At 39.0% G+C, this 16,441-nt stretch overlaps 1 protein-coding gene across 5 annotated transcripts in view; it reads right to left on the minus strand.

Annotated features, from left to right (window-relative positions):
• SPECC1L (sperm antigen with calponin homology and coiled-coil domains 1 like) overlaps positions 1-16,441 on the minus strand; it is a 182,963-nt gene that overhangs the window by 137,520 nt on the left and 29,002 nt on the right. For all 5 annotated transcript variants that reach the window (XM_049865402.1, XM_049865404.1, XM_049865406.1 and 2 more), the window contains exon 3: positions 2,140-2,293. In XM_049865402.1, coding sequence (XP_049721359.1) covers positions 2,140-2,293 — 154 coding nt within the window. The remainder of the gene's footprint in view (positions 1-2,139; positions 2,294-16,441) is intronic.

Below are 16,441 nucleotides of genomic sequence, written 5' to 3' on the forward strand. Positions count from 1 at the left end.
TCTTCCCCCAATGATAATCCCCTCTCTGTTTGTATAAATGGTACCATCATCCTACTTATCTAAGAAAGGAAAGACCTATGCATGCTGGAAAGGTCAAAGGAAAGGAACTAACCTGAGAGAAGGGATCGGTAATGTCCTCAAATGAAAAAGAGGTAAAGGAATAACAGAGAGGAAGAAACAGGCACAAAGAAGGAAAGAACTCCTTCTGGGATTACTGTGGTGAGTGACTAGACAGATACATAAGAAGCTGTGGACTGGCATACTGAAATCAAACCGTTTTGGGTTAGTCAAGGTGTAGCCAGTGAGCGGAAGAACTAAAGATGTGCAAAGCCACACTGGGTATCTGATGCCAGAGATAAAAGAACACAGCAGGGAGTCAGGGGCCTCAGCCAGCAGGAAGCCACCTGTGCCAACATATGGAACCTCTCTCCACGCAAGTGTATGGGCTGGAAACAGGACAGCATACAGATGGCACAGGGCATTTTGTTTCTTTCTTCCACACAAATGTGAAATGGGTGATGACCCCCTGGGGCTTTGGAGTCAAAGACCTAAGGCTCAGTCCTTACTCCACCACCAGCTCTGTGGCCTGGTACAAAATGGGTACCCAATGAATATTTACTGAGCAAATGAATGCAAGCCTGAGGCAAAAAACTTCAGCTTCCTAAGCCTAGCTTTCTCATTTCTAGAACAAGGATACTAATAGTCTCTACCTCATGGGGCTAGAAACCCCAGTGGTAAAGTGATTAAGAGCTATGACTGCTAACCAGAAAGTCGGCCGTTCGAATCTACCAGGCACTCTGTGGAAACCCTATGAGGCAGTTCTACTCTGTCCTATAGGGTTGCTATGAGTTGGAATTTACTCAACAGCAATGGGTTTGGCTTTCTGGTTTTTTTGGTTTTTCATGGAGCTATAGTGATAAAACGGAATAATGCCTGCAAAACAAACAAAAAAAAGTGCTTAAATGCTCCCTCCTTTAATTACAACACATTGTTATTATAATAGCAGGGAGTAACCTGGGGCAGAAGGAAGAATTTACAGAAGGTCAAAACATGAGAGAAGACAGCAGGTAAACCTGGGCTAGGAAGGGGTCTAATACTAGTAAGAGGAGGCCAACAGTCCAAATGATGACAAAAGAGGGTCTGCTATGATTTGTGCCAATTCACTGTCATAAGCTTTACTACAAACACATGATATTATGTTTACTGGAGGGTCTCGTTTTATTCCAGAAGAATAAGAACTAAAATATGATGGCATTGCTCCTTTGACTGTTCGAAGAGTTAATTTATCAACTTCATCAAATCTAAAAATAAAAAACTCCTGATAAATGATGAAAGAATGGCAGAATTAGAATGCATGGGTCTGGCACTGATCACGAAAGGCTGCTAACAGTGCGGAGAGACACCAGAAATGATGTCCCTGATGATGGATGGACACCCCACCACCTATGAAGGAGTCTTGAAAAAAAAAAGAGGGGTGAGGGGACCTGAACCAGTCTTCAGATCCAAAGTCAATCCACCGTACCGAGAGGACAAAGGACTGTGGCGAATGGCCACTTGGGGATGTGGTCATCAAAGTCCAACTGTGGAAACACTACAGGCCAAAAGGCCAGTTTCTTCAAAAATTAAATCACAAGGGAAAAAAAGGGGGGTGAGCCCATAGATTTAAGAAGAAAATTAAGGAGACACACCAACCAGTTATTATACCTGGACCTTAAGTGGATCCTGATTCAAACAAACAGTAACATTTATGAGACCACTGGAAAATTAAACACTACTTGAGTAATTTATAATTTAAAGAATTATTATTAACAACTGAGAACTGCATTGTGACAATATTTTTAAAAGAATTCTTATCTTTCAAAGGTAAGGACATATTTATGAATGAAAATATAGGATAGGACGCCTGGAATTTGCTTCAAAACAACAAGAGAGGGGAGAGTGGTGTCAAGGAAATAAGACTGGCCATGAGCTGATGAAGCTGTTAAAGCTGGTAATGAAAACATGGGGCTGAAATACTGATCTGCCTCCTTTCGTATATGTTTGAAATCTTCTATAATCAGATGGCACAACCTGAACACCAATGCACTCTGCCTATTCAAACACAAAGGCACTTAAATGTTAAACCGCCTACACCAGTACCTGTGCTGATCTTGGCTTTGCTCTCCACGGTGGTCATGGCAGGGGCGGGTGCTGATGCTGCTGCAGACGGGCAGGTGCTTTTCTTTCCTTTAACACCATTAGTCACTGGTGCACCTCCTGCCATTCCAGCTAAGAGGTCATCATTGCTCTTGGCCTAAAAGCAACAGAAAATAAAGACAAAGTGATGGGATGAAGCAATTTTTGAGACCAAACAAACTTCTGGCTTTCATCTTGAGTTCCAGAGCTCTACAAAGGCTTTCTGACAGTCATCAGGCAGCACGTTGTACTGTGTTACAGAAACAGAACCTCTTTCTGGTTTAAAAACAATCACACTCACACACTTTTAAAAATAGTAAAATCCTATGTGTAATCAAAGACTTTATGAAGACTGCTATGTGCCCTCCACGTGTCTGATTCAGAGGGGTGGGAAAGAAGTTGAGACACCATCTCTGCTACTCTTTATCCAGGAGATAGCAAATGAACAGGGTCATCTGAGTGACACCACACGGGCTGTTTCAGGACAGCCACTGAAAATGCAATTCCTAGTAAGAAATTCCACTCAGAGTCAGAAATCGCCATTGCTCTAAAGTGGTTCAATGATAGAGTCAATACCTAAAAGAAAGAATTCTGAAATTTATCTTCCCTACCCCATCTTTCTAATTCTCTAGTGGTAAGCTGGGCAGTTCGAATCCACCAGCCGCTCCTTGGAAACCTTATGAGGCAGTTCTACTCTGTACTATAAGGTTTCTCTGAGTTGGAATTGACTCGACGGCAACGGGTTTGGTTTGGTTTTTCAGTGGTCAAATTTAAGCCAAAATTGACAGCAACTTTTAAGGCCTACTGAAACAGGCTGCTCAGCCATATTGAAAACCCCAATCAACACCCCTCACCCCACCCGCTTTGTCTTGCTACCCACAAGTTTGTTTTGAGCAGGAAGTCACAGCAGGTAGTGGCTCCTCGTCCACTGACTAGTCCTAGTTACACCTTGAAGCATGCAGTTTGAAATCACATCCTTCAACTGACCCCCACCCCCACCCCCAAATATAGGCATGGAAGGGCAAAAGGCAGAAAATTCCAGGTACCAAACCCAACCCCGACGCCACTGGAAACCAAAAGCTCCCCAGCCCTCTTAGTCAGCGAGCACGTGGCCTTAAGGTCACTAGACCCCATGCACTCCTTGTGTGCGCAGACAATAAACTTGCCACTTTCTGTGTCCGTTGCAATCAGTGTCCGTCTTATTTCAATCAGCTAATAAGACAGGACAAGAACCCGAGTGGCGTTCGGTTACAAATTCTGGCGACTCCGCGGGGGTGGCTGACTGCGAAATCCGGGCAGTGAGTATCCGGACCCCTGATACCCCTTAAGGCGCTCTCATTTGATCAGTAAGGAGTCTTGGGCGGCTACCGTGATTCCCGCTTGGGACAAAGTCCTTCGCATCCCCACCTCAGCTTGGGAACAGAAACTGGATGGGAGAGGCCTCTAACTTCAGGTAAGCGTGCTCGACCAGGTTGTTCCACTGGTCTTGGGAATTAGGCAAGAAGAGGGTGGCCAAGCGCAGTCCTAAGACCAGGCCTAAGACCCCATAACAATGAGGGAAATGGGGGTTGTGGCCCATTGCGACCCACTCTCGCCTAATTAAGGGGCCCTCGCCCCACTGGCGATTTGGGGGGTTCAAGTCCCTCTGCGGTTTTTCAGAACATTCTTCAACTCTTTCTCATCTTAGTATTTACTCTGCTCTTTTTGCTCTCTGTATTTTATTTCCGCTTTCTTTCTTTTCCATGTAGAAAAGGGTGGGTTTTTTTTTTCACCCCTGAGAAGACTGTAATCCCAAGAATTACCAACCCTAGCTGTGGGTTGTAGATGTAGGTCTCGGTTTGAGAATAGCCCGAAAAAATAAGCTTGAGAGTCCCTCCGTGGCCTTAAAGTTTTTTTTTTTTTTTTCCCTCTTTCTTAAAAAAAAAAAAGAGAGAGATACATGGTGAAAACAGATTTTCAGTCTAGACTGGGATCTGAATCACCACACAGAGAACACTCTGGGCACAGCGTTAAGATTTTAAAAAGAGATTCTCTCCCAGAGCTGACAAAACTCTTGGCTGCAGTGCATGAGACAAATAAATTCCTATTACGCTAAAAGAAAAGCTTCAAAAACTGTAAGAAGCATAGGATTAAAAATCTCTTGGCTGTTAGAACTGACCTGCCAAGTTTACTCTGAGATAAAGAGAAAGAAATTGTTATCTTTTGCCTTTCAAAATGTCTAGGTGCACTTAAACATATGTAAATGAATCAGGATGACCTAATCCTGTCTTCTACCTGGATTTAAAAGGTAGGTAGGGTGGGACAAAATCAGGCCTCCTCAGCCCCCAGCTCAGCCACCAAGGTCAAATAAAAACCATAATGACACACCCAAAATGGCCTAGAAAAATGCTTCTAACCCTAGCCAGAGACTTAAATGTTATATCAACGAATTGGTCAATTAAACAGACTTTGTGATTTCCAAAGCCAGTTGATAAAATCTTTAAGGGCTAAAATTAGATTGGGGCGGGGGGGGGCGGGGAAGAGAGAGAAATAGTAAAAGTTAAATGAAAACTTGGAATATTTAAAGCAACTTTATTTCAATTTGTTATGTTTTATGGCATACAGACTTAAAATAATTTCTAAGGCCTTTTAGGTAACTTACTGATGTTGAGTTAATAGAGATATCTGTCGTAATTTAAGCTTACATACTTTTGCTTTTTATACCACAAGAGAAAGGATATATGTGTGTGTATATTTGGGTCAGCTCATAACTGAGTTCATTTTTGCCATTTAAGGGGATGTATTATAAGAGCTATACAACAAAGACAACTTTTAAGAAGTTTATTAAAAAGAAATTTATTTGATATGGTCAAAAGTTTTATCTGTCTGACTGAAGTTTAATGGTTTCATTTATGAGATTTTTAAGAGCTTTTATAGTACATAAAACAAAGAACTAGGTTTCTCGCTGTTAAAATAATAAAATTTTCTTTGATTTCTGAGTTAAAGAGTTAATTTATTAACGTAATCTGCCTCTAAAACAAAGGTACGGTCTCATTAGAATAAGATTCTTGAATCAGAAGCCAAGGCACATGGCTTTAAGAAGAAAAAAGCTAAGGTTTTTATTTTGAGATCTTTGGTTAAATAAGTATTGTTTCACAGTAACTTATGATAAACTCCTGACAAGTTTGAAACTCCATGGAAAGCCACAAAATTTTTATAGAAGTGCTGAATAGGTGTATTTAACATGTTATAAAATCCATGGAACCTGTTGTTAAAATCAAGAGAAGTACTGATTCTTTCTCTTTGGGTTAAAATTTATATGTTAGTATTTCCTCTTACGTTTTTGCCTAATATTAGACAACAAATACATAATATTATGTCATAATTTAATTATTATTTAATTGCTAACTTGGTTCAAACTTTATTTTTTGAATCTAACATCATCAAAGCCAATAGTTTTACTGGAGAATTCAAATCATTTAACTATGAAGTTTTTTTTTTTTTTATTACTATTCAGGTATTTAGGGACTTGATAATCTTGGTATATATTCTTAGCATATACTGACTAATGGTTTTATGTCAAGATTATTATGTGTTATGTCTGAAGTTCTTTAAAAATATGGTTATTAGTGGGTATATTTAAAAATATTTTTATCTAAAGTGTTTTTTTTTTTTTTTAAACTAATTTTACTTGGCCTTTATACTATGCTTGTAATTAATTAATTTCTATCAGGTCTTTGACTATTAAGAGTTACGTTTATACATTAATCATGGCCATAATAAGTTTTGTCATCTTCAGATAAATTTTTACTTTGCTGATTTTCTGAAAACATTTGACCAGAATATCTCAACAAAAAAAATATGGACTGTATTGAACTTGCAAAAAAAAGACCGTGACTAGACTCAATCAAGATTTCCAGAACTCTACACAGAAGCTGATGGTTTTGCAAACTGTAGTCATCCAGAATCACCTGCAACAGAAGTTAACTACATAAGACTGAGTAAACGAAACGATGCTATGGGTTTTATGTAAAAATATTTCTGATATTTTAAAGTCTTTCTGGGAATAACGCTTTAGGGTCCTACATTCTAGACATAAGAAACCATTTTCCTCTTTTCTCCTAAATTATCTACCTAATGGGTTTAATTATTTTAACTCTTGAATTAGAAGTTCCTTTTGGTAAACTTAGCAAAGTTGTGAATATCATAACCAGAAAAGTACCTAAAATTTGACCTATGATTTTACAAATGAGAATAACATCAGATTTTCTATTAGTTCTCTCAAAGAATAGTTTGTTCCTTAATAGATAAATGTTGCTGTGTTTATATTAATACACAATCTTAGGTTTGAGAGAATGTAGCTGTTACTGAGACACATGAAAACCAGTTACTGATGCTACTTATGGGTAAACAAACACCTCATGAGATTTGCTTCCTTGGTTCAAAGACCTTAGAGTCACGGTTTCATTTATTTCAGATAATTGGCCTAGTGTTAGTGTTTCTATTCTACCTCCTGATTTACTGTATGGTGCCTGAGATCTTAAAAACCAGATAGTGCCCAATTACCATTTATTAAACATTTTTAATCAAAGATTCTATTACAAGATCCTGATCCAAAGAGGGAACCATGAAAGACTGTAATTTTCCTAAAATCCAGATTTCTGACTTTCATAGAGGTTGGGACAACCTACACAGGCCATCGCCTTTGGGTGTCCTTTTAAACCTTGAGCTTTGAGAAAAAAACTGATTCCTAAAGCCACTAGTAATCAAACAATTGTCCAGATAAACTAACAAGACCATTTTGCTCCAGGCGCTATGCTTTTTTTTTTGAAGAATTCAGTCTGCTACGAGAAACTGACTCCAAAAATCAGTAAATAGTTATATTTCAGGTAAATCAGTAATTGGTTTAATCAGTTTTCAAGACAATGTTGTATGAAATACCTGTCTAATGCTTGTAATCAAAATCTTACCCTCTTGCTATATAGAAAATTATATAACTTAAAGAAATCAGGTTCTCAGAGATCAACCTCATGACTCAGACTCCATTTTGTCTTAAATTCCACTTCTGCTTTTGAGAAAGTGACCCATGACTTAATAGGTAAACCGATGAGAGACAGCTTGCCCTCAGGGAAAACACTTAATATGTTTTAGACAGATTAACTAGAGAGCTCCAACAGGAGAAATCCATCCTGTATTATCTTGCTAATCATGTATTTTTTAATAGAAACTTGTTTATTATACATAAACTTTTCTATGCCTTCTGTTTTCTCTAGACAAACTTTGTGTGCTTTATAGATGATATGCTTTTGTGTGGTAGATGCAACTAACAAATTTAAATGACCCCTTTCCAACTAATAGTAAATTTACATAGACAATCTCTTGTTTAGATTCCTAGCTAATCTAGGCAATGACTACACTTTGAGAACTTTAAGATTATCTTTCGATATTCGTAGTAAATACTAGAAAGGTAATGTTAATTTGTTACCCTTTGTAAAACGAGAGTCAGAAGAAAGCCCACTGGTCCAACACCAAAGGTATAGTTAGAAGAAAGCCCACTCGTCCAACACCAAAGGTATAGTTGGTAAATTTAATTCCTACTTACAGTATATTTGAATTGGAGGAATCTTTTTAAGAAATTTATCAATCACTATGTGACAAATAACAGACATAGTGATGTTGCTAGTGACATAGATACACCACAGTGATCTCTACCTCATTAAGCCAAGGTGACATGAGATAACAAAATAGCCTTAGATTTTTATGTATTGGTCCAAGAAAGTGCAGTATGTAGTATAGCAAATACCTCTTGTTACATTTACATAAATAACACAGGAGAAATAGAACAGAATGTATATAACATTGGATAACAAGCTACTTGGTCACACACTGTAACACCCTTACAAACACCAGATTTATTTGTACTACTACAAGTAATATTCTTAGTCTACATCCTGGTAGTATCAGGCATAATAAAAATTTATCCTATTGTCTTTCACACCTAAAAGGCAAAAGAAGGCCTCGGGCTAAAATGCTGATGTACAATGAGTCTGCTCACTTCAACAATACAACTGATGAGAACTTTGCTCTTAAGATCCTGGTGAAAAACCAGATGGCATCCAGTGAAAAACGAGCACCGTGACTTTAAAGAACCTGCCATGGTCGCCATCTAGGAGCTTGACTAAGTCCAGGCATTGATCATCGATGTGGTACCTCCAATCTCCGACCAAAAAGAAGAAATGATTTAAGAAATAATATTAGAGTCATTATTACCTGTCCTTGAGCATAGAGAATGTGACCCAGCTAGAGCTGGACTCATAAGGACACATCAACTGGGCCCTGAGGTATAAAGACAATAGACACAATAATCTTAGAAAAGGTCTGGTAGAGAAACTTTCACATAAGCCAGAACACAAAAGACTTTCCACTCTTATTTTTTTCTATTAACGTCTAGTAAATAGAAATTTGTTGGAACAATGAAGACCCTCCTGACTGTCGTTACTGAAGCCTGTACCAATAATCATTAAAAAAAAAGACAATTCAAAATATAAGATCACAGGTTCTAGCCAATTTATGAAAAGGTGAAGCTTTCAATGGTTTTGCACATTTTATACCCTGTAATATTCTTAAGACTTGAAAAGACATGACTCTAACAACATGCTTGTCTACTTCCTACTTTTGCCTTTTTAAAAAATATGAACCAGTGAAGACTTAAGTGGCTATTCAAGAGATGAAACAAAGACCGGTAAATAATTATAATAAAAATAAGTACTATAAAAGTATTAAGAATTGTTTTTGCTCTAGCCCTTTTACTAATTTCCATTTTAACCTTTGCTTATGTTGTTCCTTTCTCTAGATAAGCTTATGTGTCTTGGTGTATGCCTTATGAGTTGGTGCCTTCTCCCCTGAAGGGTAGAGTCATTTCAAGTGATTCAAAAGTTCCAACTCCAAATGATGGTTGCCCAGAAGTTTCGACCCATCCCCCTATCAAGAAGGGACATAACAGCCTAATAAAGGGCCACTATATATACACACAGGAAACCCTGGTGGCGCAGTGGTTAAGTGCTACGGCTGCTAACCAAAGGGTCAGCAGTTCAAATCAGCCAGGCATTCCTTGGAAACTCTATGGGGCAATTCTACTCTGTCCTATAGGGTCCCTATGAGTTCAAATCGACCCGATGGCAACAGGTTTTGGGAAAGTCTCTTCCAGTTCTCAATGTCAATGATTCCACACACAGATGTCCATCCTCATCATTCAATTTAGAAAGTTATTATAATGCAGTACCAGTAGATATGCCGATCCATTTTATTAAAAAACAGGCAGAAAAAGGACCAATGTTTTAAATGAATTAAGCAGAATTGGCCATTAATTTAGGGTTGTGACATTATGAGAAATCTAGAATACACAAGAGCAAGGAGGACACTACAGTAATCATGAAGAACTGTTCAGTTTCTATTAATGAAGATGGTCATTAACTATGACGCAAAAAATGTGTAAGTCCAATGTTATACCCCCTTGGCTGAAGAACACCAAAGATACAAGGAAAATATGGGCCCAGAAGACAGAAAGGGCCACATAAACCAGAGACTCCATCGGCCTGAGACCAGAAGAACTAGGTGGTGCCTGGCTACCACCAATGCCTGCCCTAACAAGGAATACAACAGAGTCCCTGATGGAGTATGAGAAAAGTAGAGCGCAGAACTCAAATTCTAGTAAAAAGAACAGACTTTTTACAGAAGATTTCAAAGGGCATCTCGAGAAGACAAAGTAAAGTATTGTATGTGCAAAGAGCTGGAGATGGAAAACCAAAAGGGAAGAACACGCCCGGCGTTTCTCAAGTTGAAAGAACTGAAGAAAAAATTCAAGCCTCAAGTTGTAATAGTGAATGATTCTATGGGGGAAAATATTAAACAATGCAGGAAGCATCAAAAGAAGATGGAAGGAATACACAGAGTCATTATACCAAAAAGAATTAGTCGATGTTCAACCATTTCAAGAGGTGGCATATGATCAGGAACCAATGGTACTGAAGGAAGAAGTCCAAGCTGCTCTGAAGGCGTTGGTGAAAAACAAGGCTCCAGGAACTGATGGAATATCAATGGAGATGTTTCAACAAACAGATGCAGCGCTGGAGGTGCTCACTCGTCTGCCAAGAAATACGGAAGACAGCTTCCTGGCCAAATGACTGGAAGAGATCCATATTTATGCCTATTCCCAAGAAAGGTGATCCAAACAAATGTGGAAATTATAGAACAATATCATTAATATCACACGCAAGCAAAATTTTGCTGAAGACCATTCAAAAATGGCTGCAGCAGCATATTCACAGGGAACTGCCAGAAACTCAGGCCAGTTTCAGAAGAGGACGTGGAACCAGGGATATCACTGCTGATGTCAGATGGATCCTGCCTGAAAGTAGAGAATAACAGAAGGATGTTTACCTGTGTTTTATTGACTATCCAAAGGTATTCGACTGTGTGGATCATAACAAACTATAGATAACACTGCAAAGAATGTGAATTCCGGAACACTTAATTGTGCTCATGAGGAACCTTTACATAGATCAAGAGGCAGTTGTTCGGACAGAACAAGTGGATATTGTTTGGTGTAAAGTCAGGAAGGGCGTGCGTCAGGGTTGTACTCTTTCACCATACCTATTCAATCTGTATGCTGAGCAAATAATATGAGAAGTTAGACTATATGAAGAAGATGGATTGGAGGAAGACTCAATAACAACCTGCATTATGCAGATGACATAACCTTGCTTGCTGAAAGTGAAGAGGACTTGAAGCACTTATTAATGAAGATCAAAGAGCACAGCCTTCAGTATGGATTACACTTCAATATAAAGAAAACAAAAATCCTCACAACTGGACCAATGAGCAACATCATGATAAATGGAGAAAAGATTGAAGTTGTCAAGGATCTCATTTTCCTTGGACCCACAATCAACAGCCATGGAAGCAGCAGTCAAGAAATCAAAAGACACATTGCATTGGGTAAATCTGCTGCAAAGGACCTCTTTAAAGTGTTGAAGACCAAAGATGTCACCTTGAAGACTAAGGTGAGCCTGACCCAAGCCGTGGTATTTTCAATCTCATCATATGCATGCAGAAGCTGGACAGTGAATAAGAAGACCAAAGAAGAACTGACGCCTTTGAATTGTGGTGCTGAAGAATATTGAATATACCATGGACTGCCAAAAGAACGAAAGTACAACCAGAATACTCCTTAGAAGCAACGATGGCAAAACACCATCCTACATGCTTTGGACATGTTGTCAGAAGGGATCAGTCCCTGGAGAAGGACATCATGCTTGGCAGAGTACAGGGTCAGCAGAAAAGAGGAAGACCCTCAACAAGGTGGATTGACACAGTGGCTGCAGCAATAAGCTCACACATAACAACGATTGTGACGATGCCTCAGGACCACGCAGTGTTTCGTTCTGTTGTACATAGGGTCACTATGAGTTGGAACCGACTCGATGTCACCTAACAACAACAATGGTTTGACTGAGACTGGAGGGACCCCAGAAGACACGGCCCCAGGACTTTCTGTTAGCCCAAAACTAAAACCATTCCCAACGGCAGCTCTTCAGACAAAAATTAGACTGGACTATAAGACATAAAACGATACTGGTGAGGAGTGTGCTTCGTAGCTCAAGTAGATACATGAGACTAGGTACGTAACCCTTGCCCAGAAGTGAGATGAGAAGGCAGAAGAGGACAGGAGCTAGGTGAGTGGACATGGGAAAGACAGGGTGGAGAGGAGGAGTATGCTGTCACATCACAGGGAGAGTAACTGGGGTCACATAACAATGTGTGTATAAGTTTTTGTATGAGAAACTGACTTGAATTGTAAACTTTCACTTAAACCCAAAATTAAAGCACAATTAAAAAAAAAAAAGTTGTATGTCCTTTCTGTCAGAGCCATTGACTTGTCTCTTATTAGTAATCAGTAAATAAACTCAACATACTTGTATTTTTTAAGATCATCTTCTATATTCTGTTAGCAGAAGGTAAGACTATTGTTGAACTAATTTTTCTTCCTCCATAAGTTAAATATTCTCTCCTTTCATAATAATTACATCTGAAAATGACCCTAAATAGCCATGTGAAAAGTGGCTTAATTATCATACTTCTCTGGTTACAATTTGTTTCTCGGTAATGGCAAAGTTAAACATAAATAAAGGCACCATATAAAAAACTCTGCAATTATAATAATAATTAATACACTACAGTATTGGTACAAGAATAGACCAATAGAAACTAGAGCCCAGAAAGAAACTGCATAGATGCTTGATCTGTGATCAAAGTTGTATGGAAAAGATGTAACTCTAAGATTATTTCAAAAAGTTAAAAAAAAAAAATTAATTCCAATTACCTAGTAATCCCAACCCAAAGAACTGAAAGCAAGTACACAAACAGAAAGCTGTACACCAATGTTCATGGCACTACTATTCACAATAGCCAAAGGTGAAAACAACCTAAATGTCCACTAACAGATGAAACGACAAACAAAATGTGGTATATCCATACAATGGAATATTAGTCATAAAGAAAAATAAAGTCCTGATACATGCTACAACATGGATGAACCTTGAAAACATCATGCTGAGTGACATTAGTCAAAAAAGGGCAAATAGTACGTGATCTACTTATATGAGGTAGACAAATGTATAGAATTGTAAAGACACTCAAGTTCATTAGTGGTTACTAGGGGTGGGAGGAAAGGGAGAAAAGAGAGTCACTGCTTAACGGGCACTGAATTTCTGTTAATGGTGGTGGAATAATCTGAAAAAGGATAGTGGTAACGGCTGTACAACATGATGATGTAATCAATGTCAATGAATTTTTGCATTGGGGCTGTGAGTTTATGTTAATGAAGGAGTAACAACTCAGTAAAGGGAAGGTGAGAATGGCTGTACAACTCAAAGAATGTAATCAATGTCATGAATTGTACATGCAGAAACTACTGATATATGTTTTGCTGTGTATAATCTCAACAACAAAAAATAAAATTTAGAAAAAAAAATACTGAATTAGCAAATGTTTTACTATATATTTTTACCACAATAAAAAAATTAATACCAGGTAAATTAAAAATCTTAGTAGGAAATTGAAGAAGAAAACATAGGAGACTATCTTTTTGGACTTGGGATGGGTAAAGATTTCTTAAACAAAACACAAGATAAAAATAAGACTAATCAAAAAGAAAAGACTGATAAAGTGAAACCAAACCCATTGTCATTGAGTCAATTCTGACTCATAGTGACCTCATGGGACAGAGTAGAACTGCCCCATAGGGTTTCCAAGGCTGTAAATCTTTACAGAAACAGGCTGCCACAGCTTTCTCCCGCAAAGCAGCTGGTGCCACCAGGGCTAATTAGTAACTTCAGCTCAACAAAAGGCATCATGAAAGAAGCAGAAAGAGAATACCAAGAGTAGGCGAACACATGTACAAAACATACCAATGGCAAAGCACTCATGTCAGGAATAGGTCAATAACTGTAAATCAGTATGGTAGAAAAATGGACAAATGACACGGACAGGCACTTCACAAAGAAGGACATCTAATGGCCATGGCTGTGCTGAAGAATTAACTTTACCCCAAGTGAGGTCTGGCCTCAGTCCTGACTCCTGGTGAGTAAACTCTGAACCCTTGGAATTTGGAGTATCTTTGTTATTCACGGTGGGCCCCTGACCACACCTGACAGTTTATGCTGAGAGATAAGGATGGGGTCAGCACAGGGATAGTCTTAAAAGACCAACCATGTGACTAGAGGGTTGGGACTTTGAGCCACTTGCTATCAGCCTGATCCCTGGGAAAGGGAGGGACTGGAGATTGAGTTCCACCACGTAGATGATGATTCAATCAATTGTGCCTATGTAATGAAACCAAATAAAAACCCTGGACACCAAAGCTGGTGTCCCTGGCTTTCTTTGCTGGCAGTACTCTAAGTACTATCATACTTCAATGCCAAGAGGGTAATTCATCTCTGAGACAATGGAAGCTTCCCATTTGAGACCATCCCAGATCTTGCCCTCTGTGTCTCTGCCTTTAGCTGGTTCTGATTTGTACTCTTTTGTTATAGTAAAACTGTAATTCTAAGTATAGTGCTTTCCTGAGTTCTGTGTGTTGTTCTAGAAAACCTGAGGGTGCTCATGGGAACCCCCGAATTTGTAGCCAGGTGGTCAGAACCAAGGGTGGCCCTGGGGACCCCTGACTTGCAGCTGGTGTCTGTGTGAGGCTGGTGTCTGACTGTGCCCTCAGACTGTAGAGTTAGGCAAACTTGCTGTACCATGAAACACATAAAATGAAGATATGAAAGGTGCTCCATTTCACCAGTAACCAGGCAAATGCAAATTAAAGCCCATTACAGATCCCACTGCACACCTCTGAATGGCTAAAACGAAAAGACTAACAATGTAAGTGCAGACAAGGATGTGGAGTAACCAGGAGTGCAAACTGATAATCACTCTAGAAAACAACTTGGTCCCGCCTATTAAAGTCGAATATACGTACACTTATGACCCAGTAACTCCGTTCCTAGTTATTAAGCCAACAGAAGTCAGTCCATATGTATGCTAAAAGACAGGTATACGAATGTTCAAACAATGTAACTCTTAATAGCCACAGTGGACCCCCAAATTTCCATCAACAGAATAGATGATCAGATTGTAGTATATTCATTCCATGCATTACCGATCAGCAACGACAAGGAATGAACTGCTGCCATCTGCAACAATGTGGATATCACGATCACAGCACTGAGTTAAAGAAATCAAACCTGCACAAAAAGGACATAGGGTATGATTACATTTATACAAAGATCCACAATTGGCAAAATTAATCTCTGGTGCTAGAAGTCAGGACAGCAGTTGCTTCTGAGGAGGAGGGGGAGGGTAGTGAGTAAGAAAGGGCATGAGAGGAACTTCAGGGTGCTGGCACGCTCTGTTTCTGGACCTGGGTGGTGGATGCAGGGTTGCTTGCTTTGTGATGAGGTACAAAGCTCAACATACATACTTTGTGAACTTTTCTGTATGTATGTTCTACTTCAAAAAAATCAAAAAACTCTGCACTTTGCAACTTGCTTTTTACACTCAGCTAGTTACCATTTTAATTTTTGCTAGAAAATTCTGTAAATACCTGTGCATTCCCACGTGTAGGCATCCCCCAGCAGCAACAGCCCAAAACAAGGCAATTCTGATTCAACGAAATCAAAGGAACAAATTTTTAACCTACTCGGTAATAACAGGTACAAAATGCAAACCACTTGGGGAAAGCACTCTAGGTATGAAGGTAATGAAACACTACAATCAAAGTGCAGTCAACCCTTATTATCCACCGATTCGTAGTTGTAAATGTACCTACCAGCTAGAATTTTATTTGTAGCCCCAAATCAATACTCATGGTGCTTTCACGGTCACTTGCGAACATGCGCATGCACAGAGCAGTGACAGTGTGAGTCGCCTGGCACACAGGCAGGTTCGGGACTAATTATAAGTTCGAGAGGACTTTACAGAACACGACTACTGGGAATAATGAGGATCGACTGTACACACACTTCTCAGGTAAAGCCCAAGTTTCAGAATCTGCATCTTTATCGCAAAATTGATGGTTAGATTTTAAATTTTATTTTCCTACTGTTAGAGATAGATTGCTAATCATACTAACTTTTACACTTAAAGGGTATGATAACAAATAAGCATTGAGAGTCATAAATTATGTAGATAGATCTAACTGAAGCTTATTAATTCCCATCTTATCAGTTTTTAGAAAAAGTATTCTGAGTACAATGAAAAAGTATATTACATGAACCACCAACACCTGAGCCGTGAATGAAAACTGCAATGTGCCAGCGTGTAGGAGACCGTCTCTATATAGAGATCAACCCTCTCTACCAGCCATGACACAGAAGAATTAACTGTACTAACCCCCATGCCGGATGTCACGGCTACTGATAAGAGTGGGAACAATTTCCCCGAAACAGAAAGTGAACAGCAGTCATGCTTCATTTTATATTTACAAAACTCCAATTAGCCGTGAGGTGCTATGGACCAAAAGGATCCTTTCTCCTACTTCTCAAAAAGATCCAGTCTCAAAAAATACCTGAAAGGAGCAAGATGAAGAAAAGCTTATAGCCAAGTCCTGCTACTATGAGGAAAGTCATTAGAATATCGTGCAATGACAGGTACACGCATCTGTGGGTGTGCATATGTGAGCGGATGAGTGTGTGTACATAACGTCTAAATGATTAGAAGCCAAACGCTTCATTCATCCAGTTAA

This window comes from Elephas maximus, chromosome 22, assembly GCF_024166365.1.
Source record: "Elephas maximus indicus isolate mEleMax1 chromosome 22, mEleMax1 primary haplotype, whole genome shotgun sequence".
NCBI classification, from domain to species: Eukaryota; Metazoa; Chordata; class Mammalia; order Proboscidea; family Elephantidae; genus Elephas; species Elephas maximus.